The sequence below is a fragment of the Lepidochelys kempii genome, chromosome 8 (genome assembly GCF_965140285.1).
Source record: "Lepidochelys kempii isolate rLepKem1 chromosome 8, rLepKem1.hap1, whole genome shotgun sequence".
NCBI lineage: Eukaryota > Metazoa > Chordata > Testudines > Cheloniidae > Lepidochelys > Lepidochelys kempii.
Window position 1 is genome coordinate 107,116,645 of NC_136387.1, and position 19,955 is coordinate 107,136,599.

The window sequence follows — 19,955 nt, forward strand, 5'->3', positions numbered from 1 at the left end:
TTTCAGTCTCGGCCATCACCCCCAGAGCTCAGCACTATTCTCACGAACTTCGCAAATGCAGGACATACCCTCCTCCTGTACTTGCCGACCTCCAGGGCGCACTGCAGCAACAGGGATCACAACGAGGACGATGAGGATCTCTCCAAGGGGACTTAGCTGCTGGACATAGCAAAGAAAACATGCAGCTTCCTGGTGGCTTTCATGGAGTAGCTGCAGAAGGTGGAGCACTGCTTCTGGGCCCAAGAAATGAGCACTGACTGGTGGATCCCATTGTAATGCAGGTGTGGGCTGGTGAGCAGGGGCTGCAGACCTTTCCGATGCGAAAGGCCACATTCCTGGATCTGTGCGCCAAGCTTGCCCCAACCCCCCCAGCACAGGGACACCAGAATGAGAAACGTCTGGACGGGGAGAAGTGAGTGGTGATCATGCTGGAAACTTGTGACATTAGATTGCTGCTGGTCGGTGGGAAATTATTTTGGAGTTGGGAAATTCCAAAGTGGGGCCGTTGTCATGCAAGTGTGCAGTGCCATGAATTGTCTCCTACTATGCAGAACGATGACTCTCGGCAACATGCCAGAAATAGTGGCTGGATTTGTGGCAATGGGGTTCCTGACCGGTGGTGGGGCAACAGATGGAACAAACATCCCTATTTTGGCATTAGCCCACCTGGTACCGCAAGAGAAAGGGCAACTTCTCCATGGTTATGCAAGCACGGGCGGATCGCTGGGGACGCTTTGCTGCTCTCGGTGTGGGCTGGTCAGGGAATGTGCATGACGCTCCCACCTCGAAGATTATACCAGAGCCCCCGGCAGCTCAGCCATGCCCTAATGATGCCAGTGCAGCTCTGTCTCGGGTCTCACGGCTCCGTGCGGCGCAGCGTCCCGCGACCCCCGGCGGGAGGCAGCAGGGGCAGAAAGAGGCGGCGAGAGAGGCATTATATCAAAAAGGGGTTCCTGGCCGGCAGTGCCCCCCATCCACATCCCACTGGCCTGGAGCATCGGTACTGAGGGGAGGGGGGCGGTGGGGAGCAGGAACCTGCCAGGGGATGCACAGTGGGGAGCCCCGCTGGGACCCACAACTGGTGCCAGGGGTTGTGTTCTGCAGGGGGGTGGGGCCCCCCTCCCTGCCAGGTACCAGCTGCTGCTGGCAGTGCCCATCCCCCGTACTTCGCTCCACAGAGGAAGGGGAGCTGAGCCCCACCAAGCCCAGGAGAGGGAGCTCCCCCTCCATGGTTAGCAGAGCTGCTCCCTTTCCTCATCGCCCCTGGAAGGAGCGTCTGTTTCCGTCCGTCAGCCCCGCAGAGCCCAGCGAGCAGGGTTGAGCGTCTCCTTTCTCCAGGAGGGGAAGCTGAGCAGTGTCAGCCCCAGAGAGCTGTGGCACTGGGACAAGAGCGGCTCTTCACACCTCTCTGCTGACTGCAGTGGGCAAGGTCTGCCCCCTGCGACAGGGTCAGAGCGTGATCAATGCAGGTGCTCAGCTGCCAAGCCTCTGGCAGGGCCTGTGCCCCCTTCTCCCTGCGCTGCACGTGGCCATGGCAGAGGATGGGGAGGGGTCATTCTGAAGAGGCCACAGCCCCCTTTCCCCTGCTCATCTGTTCTCAGCCAGGCTGGGCTCCACGACTTCCGCTGTAGGCCCAGCCAGCTGCTGGGAATCCCGCAAGGGAGAGGCCCCGAGGGCTCCGTCCCTGCAAGCAGCACCCCAGCCCTCGTCCCTTGCAGCCTGGGGAGCTTGCCTGCTCCGTAAGGGTGGGAGCTGACAAGGGCCCGCTGCAGAAAGGCCCCTGGCTTCTGTTTATTGCTGAACAAAGAAGGCAGCAAGACCAGCTTGTATGAAACCTGATTATTCAAATTTATTAACATCAAGAATTATGCAATGATGCTGTAGATTTGTTTTTTTTATTAACAAATAGAAAACAGACTGTATACACCAGTGACCCCTACGGCACTATGCACCCACACGGTAAAAATGAACGTGTCCTCCAAGATCCCCACCCTGGGTTGCTGATTTCACCATCGCTCAGATTCTTAGCATTCAGAATACATTTGATAATACAATTAGCTACCCTTCCACCACCTTTATTGAGAACTCTGTGCACTCGAGAGAGGGCGGCTCTCCCCATCTTTAGTGCAAGCGTGACAGAATAAGGAGTAGTAAGATATAGTACCATTAAATTAAGTCCAGTAGACTTGCCACATTGGTTCATTAGAACGTCCTGAAGTAGCAGAAAGTACAATATTCTAGTGACTTTAAACATTTGCAGGATAGCAGAAATTATAGATACACCCAACCTCCGAAAACGTCCCCCCTCCCCCGCTGCCCCTTCCCTGAAGTACCCCATTTTCCAAAAATAGCCCATGCAGCCCCCTTGCGGGAGCGGCTAGAATTGTGCTCCTTCCCTGGGGAAGTGCGGCGATGCATTCATTGGTGAGAGTTCCCTGCACACGCACAACTGCAGCACGAGACGCGTTGCGCGGCCGGCTTCTGCTGCGGCCCCGCCCCCTCCCCAGTGAGACACCCCCCAGCCAGGAGTCCGGGATGTCGGGTCTCTCACAACCGCAGCAGTGCCGACAAGTCACGTCAGGTTGGGATCGGCCAACACACATGGGCACTGAACGGGTTAATGCGCACTTTAATAGGACTGACCAGTTTCGAGCTTGTGCTGGAGTCGTCTCTCCCGCGACCCAAAGTCCCTTCCCCCCCACAGGAAATAAGGGGAAAACAGATACAAAAAGACTCAGTAGCTTAGCTCCAGTTCGGTGAAGTTTTCTAGTCTACAGAGGATGAAAAGCAGCCTATGGGGAATGGAGAGGGTCTGGAAATGTGAGCCAGTTACTGCTGGGGGTCTCCAAGGGGGCTGCACTAAAATGGGCAGCACCAAAGGCAGGGGCGGATCCGAACACGGGAGAAGGGAAGAAAGAAAAGCCAAAGGAAAGGAACCCCCAGAAGGCCTGACGGACCCAGCCCTGCCCAGCCAGATGGTCAGACTAGCAAACAAAGAGAAAGGGTTATAAAAACACGAGTAACTATTTTACAGATAAAAAAAGATCCCGTTCCATCCACCTAAAGCCTGGCTGTGAAATGCAGTCGCGCAAGGGGGGTGAGAGGGAGACGAGTGAGCAGAAATTGGACGGGACACTGGAAATGCTGTTGGAGTCGGACGCCCGTGCTCAGCGGGGGGCGATGCTCCCGAATGCAGGGGTCAGATTTGGTTGGTCGTGAGAGGACTGCTGCCTCGGCAGCAGCAGGATCTGTACAGGACTGAAGAATGGCAGCTGTGGCTCAGAAGGACCCTCTCGGCTCCCAGACATTCCCACTGCGACGGGGGAAGCACTAGTTACGTTGCATAGTGGTCAAAGCTGCCGAGATACTCCAGCGCTGCTCGATAGCACAGCTGGTACTGGTCCTGCGAGGAGAGAGGGCAGCGTGTGAAGGGAGGTGCCCTGTGCGGAAGGCGGGGCGCTGCGCGGCACAGGGGACTCACCACCGGGACAGCTCGAGCAAATAGAAGGTGCCGTCCCCAGCCCCGGTCTCTGCACACGGGCAAGCTCTAGGAGGCAGGGCGGCCCAGTGGTTAGAGCACTACCCTGGGACGCGGGAGACCTGCTCTGCCCCAGACGCCCTGTGCCATCTTGGCCCCTGCGTCTCTCTGGCCCCGTCGCCCTCTGCGCAGTAAGAACAGCCTGCAAGGCGGGGGCCAGGTGGGGCCCTTGGATGGGGTCTGGGGTGCTGCCCGAAGCAGTTTTGCCCAGCCCAGCTCAGGCTGGTATGTTAGCATGGAGGCTGCACTTCACCCAAGCCCCAGGGAGAGTGGCATGCGCTGGGCTGTCCTGCAGGATCTGGCTGGGAGCCATCCCTCCCTGGGTGGGTTGAAGGGTCAGAGGTTAAGGTGCCCCCCGGGGCCCTGGCCACCCTGCTTGACACAGTCGGGGCCTGCTGCTGGTTCCCTGCTCTGGTTGTCCCTAGAGCAGTGCCAGGCCTGGTCCTGGAGAGGGGCTCTCCATGCAGCTGGCAGCCCTCCTGCCACAGACAGGCCCTTCCCAGCTCAGAGCGAGATCTCCAAGCACAGCCAGGGTCACGACAGGCCGGTGGCTCAGAACTAACCCCCGTGAGGCTGCTGCCTCCCTGCCCAGGCCCAAGCAGCAAGACGCCAGACATTAACCAGTGGCCTGGCCGGGGCCTGCAGAGCTGGACAGACACACCTGTGCCTGCAAACCCGCCTGGCTGCTCTGGGTGGGGGCAGGTTGGGGGTAGAGTGTGGGGCACAGCATAGAGCAGAGAGCGGGATTCCAGTTCCCACCCCCCGCCCCAGCCCAGCCCGGCCCAAGAACCCTCCTCCCACCGGGGCTGTGACCTATGCGCAGACGGGGCTTCCTGATCCAGCCTGGAGCCCAGGGCTGGCCAGAGACTGGGACCTGCTGCCAGATTCAGCTCTGTTGAAACGAGACCCTTCCAAACAGGCGTAGGGCAGCGCCGGGCCCCTGGCTGTCTCCCTTTTCCGGGCACACCCCAGCAAGGGCTGGAGGGGAGCCAGCTCCCATCCTGGGGGAGCTCCTGCCCTCAGTCAGCGGACACCTACCTCTGTCTGCACCATGGCTGGTCGCTGCGTTCGCAAGGTCTTCACCGTCTGGAACATGTCAACCACCCCTTCATAGCGCATGCGCTCCAGGACTATGCTGAGTGTGATGAACACTCCCGTGCGCCCGACCCCGGCACTGTGCAGCACAAGGAGCAGAGGGACTGTCAGCAGAGATCCCCGGCCCCAGGGACACAGGTCCCCAGGATGGCGGCTTTGGGGCCCCACCCCCCCGCAGCCCTGCCCCGTCACTGAGCCACCTGGGCCCCCGGGGCCCATTCTGCCCAGTGCAGGACATGTTGGATGGGAAGGGGCTTGCAGAGACTCTCGGGGGCCTCTGCTTCCTGTTGCCCGGCCCTGTGGGCACCACCCGGCCTCCCTGCAGCTCCCCGTGTGCCTTCCCCAGCATACTGGCTCTGCTGGAGGTGCTGAGCCTGCAGAGCCATGGGGCCTGCTGGGGGTCCAGGCTCCACACCATGGCCTGTGTGGCAGCCTGCAGTTCCCCCTGCCGTTCCCAGCTCTGCCCCACGGAGGGCGCCAGGGAGCGCGGCTGAGCAGGACCCCTCATGGCTCTGTGGAGGACAGCGTCTCAGGGGAATGCTCTGCTCTCCAGGAATCCTCCGGCACCTGCCCGGCCAGCGCTCACCTGCAGTGTACCGTGATGGGCCCGTCCTGGCCAAACTGCTCCTTGGTTTTGTGCACCTGCCCTATGAAGTCAATGAAGCCCTCACCGGTCTTCGGCACTCCCTGCTCGGGCCAGTCTGTGAACTGGAACTGGCGGATGGTCCGTGATTGCCCATCCTGCAGGGAAGGAGGCATCTGTCTAGGCCCTGCTCACGTGCCAGCCCACAGAGCCCCAGGGGTGGGTTCCCGGGCCGGGGACTGGCTGTGTCTCACAGGGGCCGGACTCCGCAGAGCCCCAGGGGTGGGTTCCTGGGCCGGGGACTGGCTGTGTCTCGCAGGGGCCGGGCTCCGCAGAGCCCCAGGGGTGGGTTCCTGGGCCGGGGACTGGCTGTGCCTCGCAGGGGCCGGGCTCTGCAGAGCCCCAGAGGTGGGCTCCTGGGTCGGGGACTGGCTGTGCCTCGCAGGGGCCGGGCTCTGCAGAGCCCCAGAGGTGGGCTCCTGGGCCGGGGACTGGCTGTGCCTCGCAGGGGCTGGGCTCTGCAGAGCCCCAGAGGTGGGCTCCTGGGTCGGGGACTGGCTGTGCCTCGCAGGGGCCGGGCTCCGCAGAACCCCAGGGGTGGGCTCCTGGGTCGGGGACTGGCTGTGCCTCGCAGGGGCTGGGCTCCGCAGAACCCCAGGGGTGGGTTCCCGGGCCGGGGACTGGCTGTGTCTCGCAGGGGCCGGGCTCCGCAGAGCCCCAGGGGTGGGTTCCTGGGCCGGGGACTGGCTGTGTCTCGCGGGGGCCGGGCTCCGCAGAACCCCAGAGGTGGGCTCCTGGGTCGGGGACTGGCTGTGCCTCGCAGGGGCCGGGCTCCACAGAACCCCAGGGGTGGGCTCCTGGGCCGGGGACTGGCTGTGCCTCGCAGGGGCTGGGCTCCGCAGAGCCCCAGGGGTGGGTTCCTGGGCCGGGGACTGGGCTCTGAAGACCTGGAGAGGCGACCTGGGCAGGTTTCGTTCCCCTCTCCTGCTCTGGGCCTGACTCTCCTCTCGCACTGGGTGCGCCTGACTGACGCCAATGTAACCGAGCGCTGCCCAGTGGGCACACCAGGGCGAAGGGGGCACGGCAGGTCTCCACTGGCTCTGCCCGGCCATGCCTGACTCAGGAAGGTGCAGCCCCAGCCCAGGAGCCCGGCAGCCTCTGTCACGGCTGGGGTGCTGGGATGGGGCTAGGCCAGCACAGACACGCAGCCAGGCCGTCGGCTCCTGCCCCGAGAGACGAGGACTGCTCCAGGAGTGACAGCCTGCTGGGCCCTCGAGGGGATCCCGGCCCCGACGAGTGGCTCCCACGGGAGGGACACGCGCGAGAGCACCGCCGGCCCCGCTCACCCTGGCATCAGTGACCTTGAACTCGCGGAGGATGTACTGGGGCATGCTGTACTCTGCCATGGGGTCCACCACGAAGTACTGGTAGCGGGCAGAGCGCTCCGCTGGCCAGTACTGGTGGCACTTTTCCTGCAACAAGAGGAGACGCGTGAGCAGCAAAGCCGGGTCCTCGCCCAGGGGGTCTGCGTAGCCCCAGCCCTGCCCCTCCCCATCCCCCGCACCAGACGCTCTCCAGGGCAGGGTCCCCCCCGGTCACCGCCCGTTATGGGGGCCTGGAATTGGGCCAAGCTCCCAAGACCAGTGAGGTCAGCTGGCCTGGCTAGGGGCTGGGCCATCACCCTGTGCAGTGGGGCGTGTACCCGGGATGCCATTGCTAACCCGCTGTCTGCCACCCCCGTGCAGCCTCGGCCAGCCGGCTCCACCTGGGACAGCCCTGGCCCTGAAGCAGCCGTGGCCAGCCAGGGCTGGGAGCCTTCGCTGACGTAGGGTTGCAGCAGCAGCCGGGGACAGAGAACCATGTCCCCATAGGGTATCTCCACCCCTCGGTCAGCGACCCAACGGATTGCTCCCAAGCTGCTGGGCCCAGGCTAGCCTTGCCCTCCGGGACCCTAGCGCGGAGCCAGCCAGGCTGGGACACTCTGCTGATGTGTGCACAGGCCCCACAGAAACAGCTCAGGGGACAGGGGAAGGAAAGAGCCAGCAGCAGCAGGAAACGGCCCAGGTCATTGGCAGCATGGCTCTTCCATGGGCCTTCCCCAGGCCCCCCTTCCCCAGCCCACCCCGCAGCCCTGGTCTGCCCCCCAAGCCTCACCCCCCCGCCCTTACGTACCCGGCCCATTTCGCGCAGCTTGGTCAGCATCACCACGATGGTGGAGTTATGCTCCCACAGCATGCGCCAGAAATCCTCCGTGGTCTCCGCCAGGGGCCCCTGCGTAGCAATGTAGGCTTTCTGCTGCCTGCAACACAAATAAGCCACCCTCAGAACAGCCGGCGAGGGGTCCCCAGGCAGCCCACACCCACCCGGGGGGCTCAGGCATCCGTCCCGCATGGGGCAGAGTGCTGGGCCCTGAGCATTCACCGAGCTGGGCACGGGGCTCTGCGGCAGCTGGGAGGAGGGACTGGCAGCCGGATCAGTGACCAGTGTGGGGGGCAAGAGGGCCGGTGGGAGGGTGTCCCCGTGGGCAGTGCCCACTGGGGGTGGAGGGGGGGCATGCCGGATGCAGCTCTGTGTGCTGGACTCTCTGGGGGTTGGGGAGGGAGAGGAGTCCCTGAGCCACCAAGAACCTGTTGTCCCCTTGACAACCACCCTTAGCACACTGCTCCTCAGCTGCACAAAGCCCTACCCCAGCATCCCCGGGGCGTCGCACGGCCACGCCTGGGCTCGGCTGCTGATTCTGCCACCAACAGCATTGGCATCCAGCCCTCCTAGCTCTGCAGCTGGGCACTGGCCCCCGAGATGCCTCTTGATCACCCCAGACGTCGCCACAAGGGAAGCAGCAGGGTAGGCCCAGGCGCTGCTCTCTGGTGGCATTACACGGGCGAGCTGTTGTGCCAGGATAACCCCAGTGCCCCACGCTCAGTGAGTGCAGGGGAAATCCACAGCAATCAGCAAGACCGAGGAGACTCCTGAGCCCTGGGCGTCGGTAACAAGGAGCGGTTCATGTTTCCACCACTAAGGGGCACTGGAGATCTCAGAATAGGGGCCTGTGGCACTTCCCATCATCAAATCTCTCTACCATTTAATCTCTCCACTGGGGCTACAAACCAGTGACCGTTCGGCTGCTGCTTCTGGCGGGTTTATATGACACCAGAAACATGGAGAGTAAGGGGGCAGGAAGAAACAGAGGAGCTAATAAAGACGCAGCTTTCGCGATGCCTGCAGGAGCTGGGGCCTCTTGATCTTGTTAGATCCACCTCGGAATGATCGCTCCGTTCCGAGGAATGGGCAGGAGAGAACAGAGCCCTTCAGGGAGGCGACAGGTCGGCCCTGAAATGGTGCCATCTGCTGTCCTGGCACTCGTACCTCCATGCAACAAACAGCCTCGCTCGCCGGGGGGGGGCGGGGCACCGCACACCGAGCCTGGCGCTGGAAGGCAGCCCGGGGCAGAGCCCTCCCCAGGCGCCCACCCCACAAGCGGCCTGGTTTGCAGCTGGCGTTTGCACTGGTTCCAGGGCATGAGAGAGGGAGGCGGCCAGCTCTGCCCACTGCCACCTGGCTCCATGCAGCTCTAAGTGGCCTGTCCTCTCCCTCAGAGCACTCCAGGACTGACTGTATTCACTGCCCTGGGCCCAGGCTGTTCTCGGGCCAGCAGCCAGCCAAGAGGCTGCAGTGCTGGGAGCACGCTGACCCCGCCTGCCCATTCCCTGAGAGCAGTGTCTGGGCCGGGCTGGGGGGACCCCCCGGTCCCTGGCATCCTACGTGGCAGGGTTTCACTCATTCCCACTCCTGCAGTCCGTGGCTCGGGTGTCGAGCAGCCGGGACCCAAGGCAGGAACCTGCTGGCCCAGTTCCTGGTGGGTAAGTGGCTCGTTAGTTTGTGCTGAATGCCAAGGGAAAGGGTTGGGGGAGGTTTTGTGCCTGGGCCGGTGGCTGGGTGAGGCTGCTGCTCGGTGCAGCTGGCACAGCCGCTGCCCTGCCTTGCCCTCACCGGTGCCCAGGAGCCGGGAAGACGCTGTATGGAACCACGGGAACGTGTCACGCAGGACACCGATTGCCTGCTCATGCTATGTACAGAGCGTCCCCAAGAGCTGGCTGCTGCGAGGCTCTCACTGGTGCCTGGCTCCAGCCCTGCCTGTCCCGAGCTTTCGCCCGAGTCCTCCCACAGCTCCGCTGGCAGACCGGCTGCTGCTGACTGCCAAGCGGCCCCTTCTTGAAGAGGCTGCTCTGGCTACTGCCGAGCTTAAACTGGGCTTCCTGGGAGGCCAGATACCGAGCAGGGGCTCTCAGCAGAGGGGCCCATGCTGAGCTTTTATAGAGGGTGGGAACAGTTACCCCAGGAAGTGCCTGTCAGCACGGGGCAAAGAGTGCACACGTTGGGAGCTAGAAAGGGGGGCGCTCTGGCTAACGCTTGTTTGTCATGCGGTACCTGACCCCAGCCAGGATCCCGATGCAATGAAGAGAAACAGGATCAGACTCAAATCCAACCCACTCCATTCCCATCCAGCACCAGGAGGCAACGTCTGGCAGACAGGAGAGCCCATCGCCCACAATGGGCAGTCCCAGCTGCTCCTAGGCAGGAGGGGATGGGCCCATGCGTCCTGGTGACTCTTACCTGTAGCCATCTATGAAGCTGGCGTTGATGTAATCGGAGCCCTCGACCCCACGGATGGGCTGCAGGCAGACTCTGGTCAGCTCGTACGGCATGATGTTCACCAGGCGGTTCTTAAATTTGTTGCATGGAAGGTTGGCACTGATGAACCGCGAGGTATGTGCTTTGGAATTGGCCAAGAGCTGGAAGGAGAGGAGGAGGGTCAGGAGTATGCAGGAGCCTGGGGGTTTAGTCACGCCTGCATGAGCAGCTCCATGTACAGAGCAGCCAGGGGGTGGGGGATGGAGAGAATCCTAGAACATCAGGGTTGGAAGGGACCTCAGGAGGTCATCTAGTGCCACCCCCTGCTCAAAGCAGGACCAATCCCCAATTAAATCATCCCAGCCAGGGCTTTGTCAAGCCGGGCCTTAAAAACCTCTAAGGAAGGAGATTCCACCACCTCCCTAGGTAACCCATTCCAGTGCTTCCCCACCCTCCTAGTGAAATAGTATTTCCTAATACCCAACCTAAACCTCTCCCACTGCAACGTGAGACCATTGCTCCTTGTTCTGTCATCTGCTACCACTGAGAACAGCCGAGCTCCATCCTCTTTGGAACCCCCTTTAGGTAGTTGAAGGCTGCTATCAAATCCCCCCTCACTCTTCTCTTCTGAGGACTAAATAGCCCCAGTTCCCTCAGCCTCTCCTCATAAGTCATGTGCCCCAGCCCCCTAATCATTTTCGTTGCCCTCTGCTGGACTCTTTCCAATTTGTTCACATCCTTGTAGTGTGGGGCCCAAAACCGGACACAGTACTCCAGATGTGGCCTCACCAGTGCAGAACAGAGGGAAGTAATCACTTCCCTCGATCTGCTGGCAATGCTCCTGCTAATGCAGCCCAATATGCCGTTGACCTTCTTGGCAATGAGGGCACACTGCTGACTCATATCCAGCTTCTTATCCACTGTAATCCCCAGGTCCTTTTCTGCAGAACTGCTGCTTAGCCAGTCGGTCCCCAGCCTGTAGCGGTGCATGGGATTCTTCTGTCCTAAGTGCAGGACCCTGCACTTGTCCTTGTTCAACCTCATCAGATTTCTTTTGGCCCAATCCTCTGATTTGTCTAGGTCACTCTGTATCCTATCCCTACCCTCCAGCGTATCTACCACTCCTCCCAGCTTAGTGTCATCCGCGAACTTGCTGAGGGTGCAATCCACACCATCCTCCAGACCATTAATGCAAACGTTGAACACAGTCCCACACACGCAGAGCAGCTGGGCCGGGGGGTGGCACATAGCTGCCATCTAAAGGCTTTCGCTGCCTGTGCCCTGGCACCGGGAACTGGGACATTGGTTCTAAAAATCAACCCCTCCCAATTCCCAGCCCGTGGCCGGTCCTGCCCTCAGATGCTGTCCCCCGAGAGGGGGATCCCTGGGGCTGGCTGCCCTCCCTGGAGACAGGGAACGTTTCCGTTCAAGAACCGAGTGCTGCCCTGCAGCATGGGCTAAGCTGGCCCTACTCGTTCCCCGTGTCTAATGCCCAGCTCCAGCCCATTGGAGCACCAGAGGCTATTGCTGAGCCATGTGAAATGCTGGCTGCAGAGAATGCTCCTCCGGACCGCGCTAGCTGCTCTGTGCAGACTGCCAAGCACCCCGCCTCCACAGCGCCTGCTTCCCTCGAGCTCGGGGCTTTGCCTTGTACTCAGCCCAAGGCGGCTGCAGACTAGAGCCCAGCGGAGCTGTTACTCTGCACCCACAATACCTGACGTGGGTGCACTGTTCCTTGCACTGGGGGAGGAGGGATCTTCCTTGGTGGTTAATGGCCTTGCCTGTCCTCCGCCCACTCACCCCCTCCCTGTTCTCACGTTCACACCCTGGGAGCATGACGATGGAATGTAAAATCGGTGACATTTTCAGGTCACGTCTTGGGGCTGCCTTCACACCCAGCAGTGGCTGTGGTCAGTGCGGTACCTGGGTTTACAGGCAAGGACCACAAACCACTCTCTCTCTGGCCCCGGTAACTAATGGTGCAGGGGCTAGCAAGGGGGACCTGGGAGTAACACAGTCCCCCCACCCATGCTGATGAACCCTTTCTTGCACCCACATGGACACAGGAAGGGTGTCGACGAGACCACCCTTAGCAAGCAGCTCTCTCCTGGTGCTGCCCTAAGGCTTCCTTCCAAAGGGAGTCCGATTTTGGGCCACCTTTCTTAGAAGAGCTCCTCTGTTCAGAAACCAGTTTGTGTGGGTCCCTGAGTGGTCTCTTCGGCAGGGCTCACTGTGCACAAATACGGGGCATCTGGCCGCAGCACTGGTTGTCTACACTGTGAGCGGAGGTGTGACCCCCAGCTGGAAGAGCTGCATCAGTCAGCGCACGAAACCAACAAAGCCTCGGGCAGACTAGCCCGCCTGAGACCCTAGGCAGTCCTCAGGGCAGCTAGCCCCTCCCGCAGCTCTCCCCCCCACGGCTACACTGTCATTTTAATGCCCTAGCTCCATAGCAGTGCAAGTACATCCCCTGGGGCAGGGAGTCACCCCCGTGCCAGTGTAGACGCACCCGTGAACAGGGATGGAGGGTTAAAATCTCTCTCAGATACAGAATCCTCCCAGAAGGGAGAGGTTTTCTAAAGAGCCTCACTTCACAATCCGGAGCGAGGGAATCTCCTTCTAAACATGTGAGACCTGGCAGATGTGCAAATACCCCCTCTTTTCCTCCCCACATGCCTAAGCCCTGAACGGATGGACTTAGTTGGACAGAAACCCCTGCTTATTGGCTCAGTGGAGACTGAGCTAATGCCCAAGGCGTCGTCAGTTGCTTTGGTGACCGCAGGATGAAGCTGCTTTGCCTTTCCCTGTGTTCACAGAAGTCAATGTCTGGCCTCTCCAGCCCTGTCTGCACTTGGAGGAGATTCCCAGGGCGAAGCAGAACTCCAGCAGCTCGTTTCACAGCCTGCATGGTCTGCTGCTTCCCTGCATGAGCTGTATTCCCCTGCATGCGTCTGCTGGACTAATGCCCATCATAGGAGTACATGGGCACTTATCAGAGCTGGTTTCCATCACCACGGCTGTAGTAAATATCTGTGCTAGGCTGTCACACACACACACACATACTCAGCAGCAGATGGGCTGTTTTTAAAAACCCTACTCCTGTGTTCTTTCGGATGCTGCTGTCACCACGGCCTGACGCCCTAACTGGAGGTTAAATGATAACCGAGCTCAGCAGCACGAAGGCGGGACTATAAACATCTCAGATAGTTACACTGGAGCTGTTTCCAGACAAGTTGTTCACAGTCACATCAATTATCCTGAACACACAATCTCCATCTGGTTTCAGATGCAGCTCCAGCCGCACTGTGAACCAAGAGCAGAATGTGCTGCTGAGACTCTCGCATCTGCCTTCTAGATCCTCCCTGCCAAGCCAGGGAGGAAGTGTGGGCAGCCCCAAACACCACAATTCAAATGGATTTTAACAGCTTCTACCTGGTTTGGAAATGAACAAAAGAACCATTATACCCAGCACAATCAGATTCCCTCCCTCCATGCCCAGAGCTAGCTGCTGGCTGCTCTCGGGGGTGCGGGACAGACGGACAGCCTGGCACCAACAGGGCCCAAGCCAGGGGATTTCGGGGGGGGGCATGGAGGCTTGCTCGCTTACCTTGAATTCCAGCTCCATTGCAGTGACGCTCTCGCCCAGGGGCACCTGGCTCAGCTTCTGGAGGTGAGCAAAGAGGTTGCGTGCGGGTACCTCGGTGTTGCCGCAGGTGGCTGCCTCCAGCAAGGCCTCGTGGATGAAGATGTATTGGTCCTCGGTCTGCACCATGTAGTTACGCTGAGATCTCATGCACGTCACGTGGCCATAGATGTCGACCGTCTTCTCATGCTTCATCCTCTCCAGCATGGCATCGATGACAATGAAGCAGCCCGTCCTGCCCACGCCAGCGCTGCAGGAGCACCGCACAGTGCAGGAGTTAGCACTACCCTGCCAGAGAGCTCTCCCACCTCAGCCCTGCTCCCTGGGCACCCTTTCCCTCCAGGGAGCAGCCAGCAGAGACACCACGAGGGTTTAAACGCCAGGCAGGGGAGTCAGGAGACCTGGATTCTAATCCCAGCCATGACCCAAGTCACTGCATGGCCCTGGGCAAGCCCCTTCCCTCATTTGTGTCTACACTTCTCCCTCTGCACAATGAGAGCCCGACCAGGGCAGAGAAGGGGGTTGTGCACTTTTGTATTTAATATTCTGCACCTGGGCTCAGAACACACCTGGCTGGCGCTTTGGGAAATGGAAACCCAGACCAATCTCTATGTCTCGCCGCTCTCTATGTCACGCATGCGGGAGGGCGTTAGCCAGGGGTGATCTCTGCTGGGCTCAGCCTGACAGGCAGCAGCCATGGGCCCTGACACAGGAACGCAAGGCAGAGATACGGAGCCAGGGCACTTCCTTGCTATTGTCCAGTCAGATCCGTAACTGGGTTTTATGTGGCGTGTATGGGTTTTAACTCTGAAACTGGGCACGAAGGAAGAGCTTTAAATCCTGTCTCCAAGGCATCTGCAAGTGCAGTGGTGATGGAGTGGTTTGGGAGTAACACAGCCCCCCCCTCGCTGATCGTCCCCACTCTGGTGGGGGAGATAAATCTCAGGCCAGATAAGATGCGGATTCTTAGTGGACTAATAGTTCCAGCAAATACAGTCCTTCTCACCCCTCGTGGAGAGCTACAATAAGTGCTCTGTGTGGGGGCATGCGCATCGGTGTGTGGAATCCCCCTGGCTGGGCAGCTCTGGGCATGCTGCAATTCTAAACTGCGTTTGCTGTTTCTCATGGAGAATTGTGGCTTCTGCACCTCTGATCAGAACTGCAAAGCTGATTCATTTGACCGTGGAGCCACAATGCAAACTCCACCCGTAGCGAAGACACTGGCCCTGGGGTTCCAGGGGATGCATCCCATCACCACAGCCCAGTCTGCAGCGAAAGCATGTTACCATTAAGCAGGAAAAAGCCAAACCGGTTTTATTACAGCAGCTCAAGGATCTCGCAGCTAAAACACGCACCCCCTGCAACCTTTAGAACACAGCAGCTCCTCCCGCAATGACTCTTACCTGCAATGGACAACCATGGGCCCAGCGTCAGGGGGGTTACAGGCTTTCACCCGGCGCAGGAAGGCGAGGATGGGGGTGGGGTACTCCGGCACCCCGTGATCCGGCCACGCCATGAATTGGAACTGGCGTAACTCTCGTTTCTCGCTGGAGCCATTCTGCCAAGAAACCCAAAGAGACATGCCGGGGCTGGGAACGAGCTGGTCTCTGCGGGGACTCAGCCATGGAACAATGCGCTGCGTGTCACTGTAGGCGATCAACACCCGCACAAACGCCAAAGGGCCAAATGCCCCCCCAGCACAGTGACCCCCGCCATGCCCCTGAGCCCAGGGGATGGAGGCCCCTGAGCACAGACAGCTGATCTGGGGAAAGGGCCGTGTGCGCTGTAGGGATCTGGATCAGACTGAAGAGAAGGTGAACAGCTCTCGGCACCGCACAAGGATGGGCCAGTGTCCATACCCCAGGTGGGTAAACTGAGACACAAAGGAACGAGAAGGCAGGACTTTCCCTGCTCTAATCGCTCCACTGATGTGTGGTTGGTTAAGCATGGCGACAGTGGGAGCTGGAGCCTCGCAAGTGGGGTAATCTGGCCTGCGATGGACCAGGCACACACGCAGTTCCCTGGGGAGCCAGCTGGGCAGCCAAAGGTGGCCATCTCCTGGAGAGTAACCCCCCACAGCCTCCTGCCTGGGGGAGTGAGTGAGCCCCCTGTGTAGCAGTGCTGTCAGCCTCTGCATGGGGACCCTCCACCTGCTGGGTGCAGGGCCCTGCAGAGCCAGACTCAGCCGGCTGCAAAGCCTGCCTCTTCGGGGGTTTCCACTGGCATGGCTAAGGAATGCAGCAGGCTGGAGAGGAGCAGTTGGCCGGGCGGGCAGCTCCAGCTTCACGCTCTGCCAGGTGGAGAGAAGCTCAGGGCTAGCACACCCCATGGTCCTGCCCCAGGGAGCGAACAGGCACAGCCCAGGGGCAGGTGTTCTGGCCAAAATCCTGCATAGGCTGGGTGTGAGCCCTGTGGGTGCGAGCCGGTCTCTGCCCAAACAGCCCAGCTGTGTGATCAGCCAGGGACCTGGTAATGGGCCTCTGTGGGGCTGGCTAACCCCAGGGCCAGGCATGCTGGGCACAGCCACGTCCAGGCCAGAGGCAGAGCAGCCACAGCCCCCCATTACCTTGTAGAGTGCAAACGTCCGGACGGTGTAGGTAGCCAGCTCGACTGTGTCCAGCAGCGTCACCTGAATCAGCCCGTAGGTCTCTGTGCCCCGGCCTGGCCAGTACTGGTCACACTTCACCTGCAGCATGACAGAAACGGATGGGTCACGGCTTGGCCAGGGCTTAGGACTGGGAGCAGGCTCTTGCAGGAGGCTTCTCCAGGACGCGGGACTCCCGTTAGTGCCTTGCCCTGGGTCAGGGCTGAACAGCCTCCCTGAATGTAACATGCAGTTTGCGGTGTAGGGAACTCAAAGCGCCTGTCCTGGGTCCCTCCACTGCAGCTCTGAGTCCTCGCGGTGCCAGCATGCACTCCCCTGGGCCCACATTCAAAGTGGGTTTACTTTGGGAAGAGCTCGCTGGTGCAGGAATGATCAGGGTGGCCAGGTGTCTGGTGCACAGAATGCAGGGACAGCAGCAAGGATGCTAATGAGTGCAGAGGAGAGGCACTGATGCAAAAGCAATTTCTCTCCCCTATAATTTCCTGTTCTCTACCTGCTCTTTGGGAAGACTGGGGTCTGCAGAGGAGCGCACTTGCGGCCTCCTCATCTGCAGGCACCTACCCAGAGCCTATAATCGTCTGCTCCAGACCCCGCTGTGGCATGGCATGATCGGGGGCCACCAGCCCTGCCCCACAGGGATGCTGCAGGCGTGGAGCTGGGCCCCGCAGGGCATCACTCATCTGGGCTTGGAAGCCATTTTCTTTGCTAACCAGCGAAGAGTCAGGAGGCAAAGAGAGAGGCGGGAGAGTATGCCCTTGAAAGGGCAGCGGGAGTGAGAGACAGACACAGCCAGTGACCCAGCAATCTGCAACCAGCCCAGGGGCCTTCTCCCCCAAGCTGTGAGGGAAGAAACAGGAGTCTCCTGCAGCTCTGAGGCTGGAGTTGGGTTGAGCGCACAGCCCTCCATCAGCTCTGCAGCCTGCTCCCTCAAGTGCCCCCATGCCAGCGTCACTGTACCCACCTTTGGTAGGTGGCGAGGCCCTGTGGGAGTGACAAGTCCCAGCACGCACCGCTCCACGCCCGGCTGCTCTGCGTGCTAGGCCCTGTACTCTCTGCACTGCAAGGAAGGCTGCCACGGGCACCTGCTCCCCTCCCTCATCTCACCAGCCAGGGGCACCAGCTTCACTCCCCCTACTCAGCTATTCGGTTTTTACAAGCTGCCTCTTGTTCTTGATTGTCTCTAAACCTTGGCTCCTATTAATTCTGCACATAAGTCCAGCACCCAGCTGCCTGGCTGACAACAGAAACTTCATTCCCACTCCTGTGAGCCGCACGGGACCCGGGTGCCTGCCCTAGGAGAGGGGAATGAATGGAAGCTCACTGGGGCTTGTCAAACCTAATTATTAGCTGTGTGTTTACAAGGGCCGTGTGGGAAGGGGAACAGGATGTATTAGAATCAATGGAATGGCACTGTAAGCCCAGTGAGCTTTGGGACAGGCGAAAGGACAGTGGGATGGCACTGGGGATGCTGGCATCCTGCCTCTTTCAGTTCAACTGAGCCGCTTCTGTCTCTGGCGAGGTCCTGGCACGCAGGGTTTGTTCCTGCCCCATCTCCCTCCAAGCCTGCTCTGCCCCTAAAAGAAGATGTGGAGGGGGGCTGCATGCCTAGAGGGTGGGTGCTGAGATTCCAGCCTCTCTCAGGATGCCCCAGTGGAGAGTGTGTGGTGAGACCCAGGCTGCGCGTACAGCTGAGCGCGCAGATCTCTCTCCCTCACCGGGCATGGAGTAGAACATTGTTTTATGGTGACTGGCTGCAGAACGAACGCTGAGGTCACGACTAAACTAATCCTATCCTCACGGGTCAGTGGCAGCTGCAGCCAGCACAGAGCCACTCAGCTTGGCTCCAGGAGGAAGTGAACCCTGGCTAATCTGAGCCAGGTTCTCAGCGTCTCTAGAGTGTAAACTTCAGGGCCAGAGATCTGCTGCCCGCCCTCCCCACCAGCCAGCGGTCTCTCTCACAGCGACAGACTGGAAAGCCTCGTGAGACAGCTTCTCTTCCCGACACGTGGAAACCACGGAGCTGGGATTGCACAAACACAAACCCAACTTTTGAAGCACCCTGTGTCGGGCTCATATGAGCGCTGCGGCTGGTAATTGAAAATTATTTATTCATGACCAGATAAGAGTCAGTCACATTTTCTGCCAAATTTACCCATAATGTTTATGCCCCATTTTCAAGCTCTGTAAATTTTATGCAGAAGCCGATACACTGTGGCACTAAAGCCGATAAGAGACGGTTTCTTCTGGCAGCACTCGCTTCTCATTGAGACAAGGAACATGCAAATATCCTGAACAGACATTTACTGCCAGCTTTGCTGAGTGGCCCTCCTGCCTCAGTGAGCCCGACAGCCACGGAAGGCAACCCGGCCCCGTCTGCCCACAGAGCAAGTGACGAGCCCGTGCCCGCGCAGCAAGGGTCGCTGGTGAGGAGCGCATCAGGCTTCATCTTCCCTCCCTGCTCCGGTGCTACTGTCGGCTAAGTGGGAGGGGGAGCCCCACAGCAGCCGCCGGGGTGCGCTCTCAGGGTATTTGACGGGCATGCAGGAGCCAGTGGTAACATCTCCCCGCAGCTGGTGGGAAGTGCCAGGGCTCAGCACCCTGGGAAAGCTAAACGACTGCATGTGTTTCTGAACCACCACCACCAAACGATTCAGAAACTGACTGTAAAGCTTTGAAGGCAGTTAAATTGCCCGAGCCAGACGCTTTGGTCCTTTATGTGGCTCTTGCTTTGTGTGAACATGAAAAGGGAGGATGATTTGGACATCAAGCCGGCTCAGATTGCTGACATAAAAGCTGATATTCTTTAAAGATTTTTTTCTGCAGCTCATGCCCCCCTTCCCAGAGCCCATGAGCCCTTTAAAGCACTCTCACCCCGCAGGGCTGCGAAGCGGCGGCTGGCCTCAGGTCAGCTTATCTCCACATGGCATTACTGGTGGGATGTGCGCTCTCGGCTCAGAAATCAGGCAAAGCCCGCTCCGCATCGTGCGCCCGGCTCCGCAGCCCCAGAGCCTGGCCCACAGGCTACACAGCTGGAGCCGTGGTCTTGTGCTGAGCCTCCAGCCTCTAGCGGTGCCTAGCAAAGGGAACCAGCCGGCTGAGGCTGTCCAGACTCCCAGCAGAGTCCAAGAAGAGCTCCAGGCAAGCTGTTTCCAAAGGCAATGGGGCAGGACGGGGAAAGCGAGAAGGAGAAGACGACAAGGGAAGAGGCTGAATGGGAGTGACTGAATCCCAAATCGAGGGGGTCGGGAGATCTCTCACCAGGGAACACTGGGAAAGGAAATCCAATCCAGAGAATCTTCATGGGAAAGCGATTCCTTGACCCCCATCCCTCCGCCAGTCTCCCCATCCCCTCCCACTCCCTCCCGCATGCCCTGTTTCCTTCTCTCTCAGCCCCCCGGGTCAGCAGGGAAGTACCATGCCTCCTGTCCAGCACAGGGCTGCTGTAGGGAGTCACAGTACTGCTGTGGGTAACCGGTTTCAGGTGTACCCCCATACCTTCCCCACTTCCTGCCCCGGATTCTGTCTCGCTGGGGATGACGGGAAGGGCGGGCTCTGGCTGGCAGGACTGTCTCTCTCGTGGAGTGAGGGGCAGTGCTGCATGGACTTGGCAGAGTGGCAGCCAGCGCCCGGGGCTCCCCATGGCATTTCGTCCTGGCTCTGGTGGTGGAGGTTGCACAGGCCCAGCGCAGGGCCTGCCCCGTGCCCTGCATCCAGGACGGGAGGCAAGGCCAGTGTGTGTGTTAGGGGGAGATAAGGCACGTCTCAGTAGCAGGGGGCAGACAGGTGCTGGCAGGGTCCAAAGACACCTGTTACAGAGAAGCATGCACCCTGCAGTGCCTTTTGATAAGCAGCCAGCCTA

The 19,955-nt window shown here is 60.0% G+C and overlaps 1 protein-coding gene across 11 annotated transcripts in view; it reads right to left on the reverse strand.

Annotated features, from left to right (window-relative positions):
- Nucleotides 1–1,824: 1,824 nt before the first annotated feature.
- PTPRF (protein tyrosine phosphatase receptor type F) overlaps nt 1,825–19,955 on the reverse strand; it is a 427,370-nt gene continuing 409,239 nt past the window's right edge. For all 11 annotated transcript variants that reach the window (XM_073357995.2, XM_073357994.2, XM_073357992.2 and 8 more), the window contains 9 exons: nt 16,058–16,177; nt 14,895–15,049; nt 13,456–13,741; nt 9,831–10,009; nt 7,389–7,515; nt 6,563–6,688; nt 5,220–5,374; nt 4,577–4,712; nt 1,825–3,403 (listed from right to left, as the gene is read on the reverse strand). In XM_073357995.2, the coding sequence (XP_073214096.1) occupies nt 3,335–3,403; nt 4,577–4,712; nt 5,220–5,374; nt 6,563–6,688; nt 7,389–7,515; nt 9,831–10,009; nt 13,456–13,741; nt 14,895–15,049; nt 16,058–16,177 (1,353 nt within the window). In that variant the 3' untranslated portion in view covers nt 1,825–3,334. The remainder of the gene's footprint in view (nt 3,404–4,576; nt 4,713–5,219; nt 5,375–6,562; nt 6,689–7,388; nt 7,516–9,830; nt 10,010–13,455; nt 13,742–14,894; nt 15,050–16,057; nt 16,178–19,955) is intronic.